This window comes from Accipiter gentilis, chromosome 8 (genome assembly GCF_929443795.1).
Source record: "Accipiter gentilis chromosome 8, bAccGen1.1, whole genome shotgun sequence".
Lineage (NCBI taxonomy): Eukaryota > Metazoa > Chordata > Aves > Accipitriformes > Accipitridae > Astur > Astur gentilis.
The window spans coordinates 14,263,444-14,273,398 of NC_064887.1; the positions used below are offsets into that span (position 1 = coordinate 14,263,444).

Genomic DNA, 9,955 nt, shown 5'->3' on the forward strand with positions numbered 1-9,955 from the left:
CTTTGAGGGTTTCATCTATTGTACAATACCATCATTTCTTGTGAATATGAACAGAAGCTGTGGAGCAGAGATATGACTCATAAAATAAACTGCATTCAGCAGTGCTGTTTGTGCTGAGTCTGCTTTACAGAGTTTTCTGCATCCCTCAAAGCATGACAGCCTGCTGCTGGTAGTTCTTCTGGCCTAGCTTAGCCAGAAGAAGCTCCTATGCTGATATTTTTCACCCTTCACGGAGGTGCAGGTGCCATGACTGAGAGAGGTTTGAGACCTCACAGTTTTGATTTGCTCTAATATCCCTGGGTTGCCAGCATCCAGTGTTGTTTGGGATAGACTTGTAATTTGTTCCAGAGTCTGAGAAACTGTGCAGTGGCTAAAGGTGAGGAAAGAGCACAGCAGGTAAGGACTGAGTCCTAAGCAGTGACCCCAGTGTAGCCATTTCCAAACTAAAGTCTAAAACTTGGTAAATTCTGATACTTGGGTGTTAAATAAGAGAAAATGCCAGACAGCATGGGTATACAAGATATCACAGTCTACCTCTGTTGTATCAGACCTCTCTGCTTCAGCTTTCCTGGGTACCAAGATGTTCCTAGTCTTTGGTGGGTCCGGTTTATTGTACACAGCAGCAAGGCCTTTCCTTTGCTTTTGCACGGTTTGAACCACCTGGCTGAGACTTCCAAAAAGAACTTTGATCTTTTTCACTTCCTAGTGGCATAAGCACAAACTTTCCCAGCCTTGAGGGTCCTATAAATCAAAGATTTGCTTTTCAGAGCTGGAGGTAATAATAACTGAAGCAAACTCATGCACCGAAATCAGTTACTCTTTAGTTTGGATGGTATGAAAAAAAATGTAGATCCAAGCAGAAGAATAATGTCGCTTACGATAAATACCTCAGTTCCTTTACTACCTGCAGGTGGTCTTTTGGGTTAAAAAATTAAGCTAAGGTTAATTAAAATTGAATAAAATTAAGCTGAAAGATTAAGCAAATCTGTTTGAGGTCATACGGTAGTTTCTTGAGAACACTTCTTTCAGGCAGTTGCAAACACAGTGTCCGATACTTAACAACCCAAATTTTAATTTTCTCTGTATTTTACACAACACATTAGTTGAGCCTAGTATTTGAATTCTTGTTTCCTGAAGTAGGGTATTCAAGTGTTTTCTCTAGGCCCGTTTATCATTACTCCTTTCTAAATGCAGGTCATGCTCAACATTTAAACTCATAAAACATGGGTTGTTGCTAGCAAACCCATACTAGCTTGGTTGTGTGTATCTATTATGCAGGCTGTATGTTGTTTTCTATGTTCAAACCCTGTGCCTTTTGTCTTTCTGTGAAGAACTTGGCCACTTCAAACTCTGACTTGCTGAGATCTTTTCTTCGTTGTTTAGAGGAGAAAAACATTCAGGTTTGCCTTTTGATCTTCTGGTTTAGGTCAGTGAGTTCCTATCAAAGTCACTGAAGTTGGTGATGAACTGGCATGGGTCTTGTTACTGCAGAAGAGTTGTGCTTAACCCTGTTGTTAGACCCATGCTTCATCTGCCTTCAGTAATGAATACAGAATATAATTTAATCGAAGTAAAACAAAGGTTTGTTGAATTAAAAATTAAACCTCTGCCAAACAAATAGAAGAATATATAACGAGTACTCCAAGGAAGCTGTCCTGTTTATCAGAGCTGAATGTAGCTAGTGTGGGGGGATTTAAGTACATATTCCTATTGAATCCTAAATTCAGTAGGTAAGCTTTACGTCTCCCTAAGCTGACCTTAATTCATTTTGAAAATAGACATTCAAAAACTATCTTGGCCTGAAATGTTAGCTGTCATTTTCATGGTAATTACGTTATTTTGTTTTGTTGCTTTTTAGCTGCAACAATGGTGGAAGCTGGAAGAGACAAGAAAAACCCAGATGAATTTGCAGTGGCATTGGATGAAACTCTTGGGGACTTTGCATTTCCGGATGAGTTTGTCTTTGATGTATGGGGAGCAATAGGTGATGCTAAGCAAGGACGACTGGAATGAGAACTGTGCAGTTTATCAATCCCTATTTGAAAATACAAAATGATTTTCAAATACGTACATCGGAATTGTAATACTTTTATTGATATGAATCCAGGGCACTCTGTATAAGTATTCTTACTGGAGACTTTCTTTTGCAAAGGAAGGTTTCTAATAGAAATATGAAGAAAAACCCAAAGTTCTGACAACTGCACATTTAAAACAAACATTTAATTTACATGTGGAAGTCACTGTGAGGAGTGTGTCAAGGAGATATATTTATACAGACATTTTATGAAAATTAGGTATTTTTTATTGTACATACACTTTGATATCAATATTCTGAAGAGTGTTAGACATATGCAACAAAGAGTTTGGATTATTTTATCTCTTCTTTAGAAAGGCTTATAAACTTGTTGAAAAACTACCTAGCTACATGCTGCAGTTCCCTGGACTTCTGTTGTCCTTATGATTCACATATACAAAGAGCTGTGGAAAACCTAAAGCCTTAGTTTTTCTTACAGTTTGGCCTGAACGTAGTCTTTTCTGTAGACAGAGCTGGGAAGAAGGTACCATGTTTCTGAAGAACCTGAGTTCAGGGAAAAAAATACTCCTCTGAAACACGAGAACTAAGATCTTCAAATGAAAAAGACTTGCTTTCATTTGAGTCGTAATGCACACTGTCTGGCTGTTTCTGAGATGAGGAAGTATAGTAGAAATGCTTAAACCAAGAACCTGCAGCTTTATTCAGGTGCCATATTATTGCAATAGGAACTGCATAGGAAGAAACAAATATTAATTTTGATTACTGTTCATATATTCAAATAATATCTGTGATCTGGCAGTGGAGACTATAGATTATGACTAAGTGCTGAAATGATTTTTGCATATGCTAAATGATCTGCTGAGATCCTATGGAGTTCCCCTCATATTTTTTTTTTTTTTTTCTCAACATGGCAAGATAGGAGAGACACTGAAGATGTTCAAACCTGGAAGATATTATTGTAAAGTCACAAACAATTGCAGTTTGGATGGAAATACATGCCTAAACACTGAAAAATACATTAAACTAATTTTAGATGTTAGGATTTCTAATTATATTGTACATAAACATTTATTTTAACTGATAATATTTTACTAACAGATCTCAGATTATTAAAAATGAACTGTCTCTTTCACTACATCTGCTATGCCTGCATTTATCTTCCTGTTTGCTCTGTATTTAATGAAGAGTAACGCAATAAGTTTTGTTTTTACTCATAACTAGACTCTTTATCAGTTTTTACTGTGTTTGGTTTTAATCGAGACAGATACTTGCTCATTTGTTTAGAAAAAGCTACTTTCAAGTGATTTTTATAGCCAAATAACACGTCATAAGTGTCCTTGAAAATGAAATTGAACAAGAATGTGGGGCCTGACCTGGGAAGGTGTCATAGCTTTTTAGTATTTTTATATTTGCATATGCATATAAAATAATAGGTACTGCAAAAGTTGTTCCTAAATCACTACCTAGTTACTTTTCTTCAGATGAAAATGTCTTTCACCGTCTTGCAGAGATGTCTTTAGAATAATGACTATGCCAATAAGTTTACATGTTCTATGTCAATGATTTTTTTTTTGTCTAAAACCATGACACTTTGAAGTATCATTGAGAGAACAGGTCCTCGTTCTCTTTACTATGTTATTTAGGAAGGCTCCTAAACTCCACTTCAGTCTTTTGCATGTTACAATAACTGAATATTTTTTCTACTTATGAAATATTGCATGAAGCCTTATAAATACTGTTCAGTGGTCTTTCAACGGGGAAAATTTCCAATTTTATAAATGCTGTTGTGAATATTTTGCTCTTATATCTCTCATTTAAGGACAAGCTTTCACATAATATAGGTATTCCTTTTTATGAAATAAGTACTAGAGAGCAGTATGGAGGTCATACATTTTATTGTATTTAAGAAGTTCAAAGGCTTCAAAATTTCTCTTAATTGTACTAGTGCCTCATATCACCAGTGTGGCATGAAATCTATATGCATCTTCAAAAAGGTGTGATCATTATCAATTTATCTACATAGAAATACATATAGATACAAAAATTTAGGCTATTCTCAAGTTATGGAAAGTAAAAATATATAATTTTACAAGAAAAATCTCATTTTAGTAAAACTTGATAATAAAATTAAAGAAACTTTGTAATTGCTCAACTGGGGCCATGAGGATGTATTATTTTGAGAAAGTGTAATTTTAGGACAGAGAGCACAAGGTGGATAGTGTTTCTCTGTATTTAATAATTGTAAGTCTGAGCCCACAATCTTCTGCTGCAGTTGAGCACACTGTCCGTCTTGCACAGGGCTACTTTAACTAATGTACTCTTGGTAATGAAGAGTTAAAGTATTATGGGCCATATCATTTATTCTTTAAAATTCTTTTAGGTGAAAAGGAAAAATGAAATGTCAAGAATTCCCTGTTGGGTTTACATTGTTTTATATAAAACTTAAATGTCAAGTTTTGTGGAAATGTTTATGTACACTAATGTTAGTAATCAACAAGCCACTGATTATAAAATCAATTGAAGTTAAGAATTCCTTCTTAAACAGCACAAAAAAACCCAAAAGTACTATGGAAGAGTCCTATTGTAAAATATTACATGAAATGTTACCTGTAGCAGATAATCCCTCATGTGTTTTGTCTGTTCATTTTATTTTGAGAAATTAATGTTGTTCAATCAATTTATCCTCAGAGGATAATTTGTCTCATTACACTGATAAAATAGTGAGATAAAAATAATCTCTGAAGCTAATTCTGCATAGAGCTGTCTCTTGTCATAGAGGCCTATCTTTGTGGAGTTTATTTCAGAACTAAGATTTAAATAGTGATTGCAATTTTACTAATATTTACTGCAATAAAGTATGTTGATGTATCTTAACAATTTTTCTGAGTTCTCATTTATGCGTACACTATTTCCAGCACATAAGACATAATGGTACCAGTAGCCAATTTAGGAGATTATTCGCATTGTCCAGCTATGCATGAATAATTTGTCACATGAAAATCACGCTACCTTATAAAGCATGATAAACACTTCTCACTCTTTGTAATGATTTGTGTAGTAAATTAATGTTGTTTTATTAATAAAATACAGCCTGCAGATCCCTTTAAAACCTTGTCAATAACGATACTACAGCCTTTCCATGCTTTGTAGGATGAAAATGTCATTAAATATCACTACAAAAATCTCCCAAATTCCTCTGAAGTAGTAGTTCTAGTTAATATAAGCGCTGATCAGAGTAGGACTATAAACATCTTGTTAGTGTGTGTTGCAGGTGGAGGTGAATGTTGGTGAATAGTGCTCTCAAAATCTGAGGTGGAATGAGACAATCTAGTAACTCGGCCTGAATGCTATTCTAAAAGTAACTGATTCCATATTCTTATAATTTGGTGCAGTTTGAAAGCAGCTGGCAGGTATATGCAATTGCTTGTGCCTTTACTTCCAGACTTACTGCTATATTCAAGATGATGGAAAATACACCACTGTTTTTCTCTGTAAGCAATAGTCTTTAGATGCAACAAGGGGATTTAATGAAATCTGGTGTTCATAAAGTTCTGAGCTGATAATCTTAAAAATATGATGAGCGATGAATATTTCAGACTTTTAAAGGAAGTAATTTTGCAAATTACAGATATACCTTTTGTGACACCTTTAGTAGGCCAGATGTTGCTTCAGTTAAATTTGGCTTTATGCAATCCTATTCATAATGCAGTTGTTATTCAAATAGCTATTAATATAACCAGTGTATTTGGGAAAATCTTGTCTGCTATTCAGATTTGCACCTTGATTTGAATAATGTATACATTCATACTTCTTTATATGATTTTCTTCACAATTTGTCTATTTCCTTTTTCGTTTTTTTTTTTTGAGATTAACGTAATATAAAGCTTTGAAAATCTTGTTCTTTGTATTTGAGAGTGAAGTATTAAAGTTAAGCTAATTTATAATATTTTGTTAAAAAAAAGCTATCAGGCAAGATGTAAAGCAGGTTATAAAGTTTTTAAAGTGCCATCTGTGATGACAGAAGAGCAAATTGTAGATTTTTTTTCCCCTGCTTTTTAATGTGAACTTTGCTACTTTACAAATCGCATATTGTTTTTAATGAAAACAGCTCTGAGAATTTTTATTCCGAAGTCTGAATATTGTAGTAAAATGATACATTACTCTTAGTTTTCTTTCTGCCAGGAGATATTGCAGAACAATTAGAAGTCAGGGTGTTGACTGTTTGCCCTTTTGAAATCAAATGCATGTTTGCCATGAACTTCAGAACTCAACTCTGGCGATAGGAGCCTGATCTGAAATTTATATTCAGTATTGTTTTCTTTTCCAATTCTCTGACTCCCTATGTTCGCAAGGCATTTTGCCTTTAGATGTTGTTATATTTTGAAAGATCTGTGATTTAGTTTATGAAAATATGAACAAATTTACAGGCTTGGAAGTCAAAGATAGGGAAAGTCCTCAGCATTTCTTGAAGATACTTGTACATAGTAACAGTCTGATTAAAAAATATGCAGCCTGCCGTACAGACTTTGTCCTCAGAAAAGGTATAGTCAATGTGTGAGATTCAGGGCATGACAACTAAAAAGAAGAAAAAGATTAAGACAGCATAAATGTAAAGAAAAATATTTTTTTTTTTAATTGAAACACATGCACTGGCTTTAAATAGAACAACCCAAGGTCTGTGGATTGAACAGAAGCAACCTCCTGATGTGTTTAGGCTGCCCTGTCTCTCAGCTCTTGTTGCTTGTAAACAGAGAGGTTGTGAACAGCTTTTTCAGTTTTCTCTAAATAATGGCAGTCCTTACCTAAATCTCTATTGCTATGTCAGAGCTCTTTCAGAAAAATGTAGCTGTTGCTTTTGTAGCCGAATCATTAGTCTGTGGGGTACTCCAGTTCCCTGAGAACTAATGCAGATTTTCAAGTTGTCGTAAACGTAATTTTTCTATATAGTATTTGAAAGAGGAAAAAATCATGAAGAAATAAATGTCTACTTTTCTTTGAAATGAAAGGGTATCTGGCAGTTCCACTTTTTAGGGTCATTACTGCAGTACTTCTGCTGCAGTGACCTATGTGGGGGAATGCTGAAGAGGAACAGGGAAGATGATACTTGGTAAAATCTTTTGTCTGAAAATCATGCCAAAACAGTCACCAGGTAGTAAGAATGTTTTCTAAATTATTAGGAAATCATCACTGTGGGAAAAAGAGTAACTGGTATTCAAAAGCTCAACGGGTAACCCCCGCTGGTGGCATAAGGTAGAAGTTTTCCAGAAGCTCAGGTGAAGAGCATGACTAACCATGGAAACAAATCCAAACCTTTCTTCCCAAATCTTCGCCTCACTTTCTTTAATCTTGCTATCCTAGTCATGTTTGCTGAGTGCGGTCTCTGGAAACTGATACATAAAAGTATGTGCAAAGCACAGGAGCTCACAGCAGGGCAGGCAGGGTAGCGGGTCAGGAAAGGAAAGGGAGCTTCTTCACACAGCATGAAGTGCTGTGCCACCACAGTTATGGCAATAATCGTTTGTTGGTACGTGTGAAGAATTGGTCCTATCTTCCTTCTCCCCAGTTTTCTAACACTCCCACCAGACTGGCTGGGGTGTAAATGAATGAGTAAAGATGGGAGGGCACTGGCTGGATACCTCAGTTTCTAACCTTTCCAACTGCTGAGGGGGGGTTGAGTCTGTGGGTCGGACTAGAACTAGTTCAAAGTAAAGCCCTGACACGGGTTTTGTGCGGATGCTCGGTATGTGGTCCCAACGGTTTTGGTCAGCAGACTGGCTTCTGTGGTTCCTTGACTGCTTGCCAGGGTGAACCCACTGTCCTGCCCTGTTAATGTTTACTAGGAATGTGGGCACATGAACGTAGCATATAAATTAATGCCTAATGAGTTTTGTAAGCCTGGGTGTTTTATCTTGGAAATTAGCTGTAATTTTTTTCTCTTTGGAGGAAGATAGGTTTGTCTGAACCCAAAGGTTACAAACAGTGGTCCCCAAGACTTTTCTGTTGTGTTTCTCTAGCCATTGCATGTCTGAACTTTTCATGGAGGCAGAGAGAATGAAAACAAGATTCACTGTAATATTCAAATTTTTGATTACTAAATATGCTTCATAATGACTTGTTTTTTCCTGTCTTCTTTTGGGATGAATAGTTAAATATTTTATTATTCCTGTTTCTCTTTGGAGCATCAACTGCCTTAATTAACTACTTAAAAGAAATAAGGTATTTGAATTTCAGATGAGTTCTAACTGGAGAAACATATAGCACCACAAAACTTGACAGTATCTAAGAATGCAAGTTTCTGCTTACTAAAAAGATTGTTTTATTAAGTATTCCCAAATCTTTTCCTTTGTCCTTTTGAAAAGGAAATAAGTTTACAGAATAGTGAACAGCCAGGGAGGAAAACTTTTAGTTTAGTGGAAAAAGCTTTTAATGACAGACTTACAGTTACAAGTTGTGCTTGTAGCACAGATGATTTAACAACGATTTGTCTAATCCTTTCACTTGACAACTCTTCCAGTAAAGGCACCAATTTGTAGTTCATACATATAAACTCTTTCTGGCTTGAAACGGGAAAGAAAGCATGGTAAATCCATTTCAAGTCGTATTCTCCAGGCATTCATAATACTGAAATCTCTATCAAAACCCTTCAGAGACACATAGTTGGAATTGCTGAGCTTAAGTTTTGAAGCCAGTAAGCCTTTTTTGAAGTATCTCTAGGTAAGCTAAATTTTTGATTATCAGATACAGAAACTGATCAACAGGATGACATAAATTTCAGCTCTGTTGGTAAGAATACCTGAAGTGCCCAGTGAATGTTTGTCGTTAGCATGAGCAAACTTGGTAGTGAACAAAGTCTAATTGTAGGACTACAAAAGTAGAGGTTGACCTTGTCCTTTCTATGTTAACAGAAAAAATATAGCATCTTGTTTCATGGTTGATATGTTTTCATTATCTATAAAGTGAACCAGGAAAAAAAGGGACCAACTGTGATCAAAACAAATGTTATAAAGTTACAAGTATGACCTCTTTTCAGGACCAGAAGCATTGTGAATTGAGGTGAAGCTCTAGATAAATACAATACCAGTACAAATGCTTTCTCATTTGGTAAAGAATAAGGTAATACTTAACCTTTCGATATCACAGGTAAGCGAATGTAACTTTATTGTTACTTACCTGTTCAAATATAGTGAACCATGTACTATCTATTGAATGTGCAACTTTCTTGGCAAGGTTCTTGGCTGGAGTGAATTGCCACTAAGGGACATTCATGAAACTCAGCTCACATTGGTCCATAAGGTCCGAGGCAGCTAAAGCATTGCCTGAGAGGAAAACAAGTCTTCTCTTGAATTGTGCTAATCATCAAACTATTAAGCTAGGGAGTTTACCTGAAGACCTTTTCAAGAATTGATCTTGGGACTGATTTCTTTTTTTAAAAGAAAAAAAAAAAAAAAAAAAGACCTTGGCACAAAGAATAGGCTTAGGTTAATGAGATTGCTGATGACACAAACTGGGAAAGACGACATGACTAAAAAGAATAGTGGAGTATTATCCAAGAAGATGGCCTTTAAAACTTGACTAATAGAATTTTAATAGTTTAAAATGAAAGGTCATAACTTCAGGGACTAATAACTGAGGGAAGTTCTTCATTTGAGATGATAGATGAAAAATACCTTGATGCACTAGTCATTCATAGAATGACTGTAAGCCACCAGAGGGCTGCATCTGGGGGAAAAAATGACTGTGGTGTGCATCACAGCGAGGAAATCCATGAGAAGCTGGGAGGTAACGTTGTTAGCCAGGGCAATGGTGAGATTTTTATCCACCACATTGTGCTCAGTGCAGGCTTCCTTCTTTGTTTAAACGTCGGACAGATTTAGAAAAAGGGCCTAATAAGGTGATCACGAGAATCTTTAAAGATCCCAC

General features: G+C 35.7%; 1 protein-coding gene across 3 annotated transcripts in view; it reads left to right on the forward strand.

The window, feature by feature from the left end:
- Nucleotides 1–4,903, forward strand: part of GIPC2 (GIPC PDZ domain containing family member 2) — a 28,185-nt gene extending 23,282 nt beyond the window's left edge. For all 3 annotated transcript variants that reach the window (XM_049809066.1, XM_049809068.1, XM_049809067.1), the window contains exon 6: nucleotides 1,859–4,903. In XM_049809066.1, the coding sequence (XP_049665023.1) occupies nucleotides 1,859–2,013 (155 nt within the window). In that variant the 3' untranslated portion in view covers nucleotides 2,014–4,903. The remainder of the gene's footprint in view (nucleotides 1–1,858) is intronic.
- Nucleotides 4,904–9,955: the final 5,052 nt, after the last annotated feature.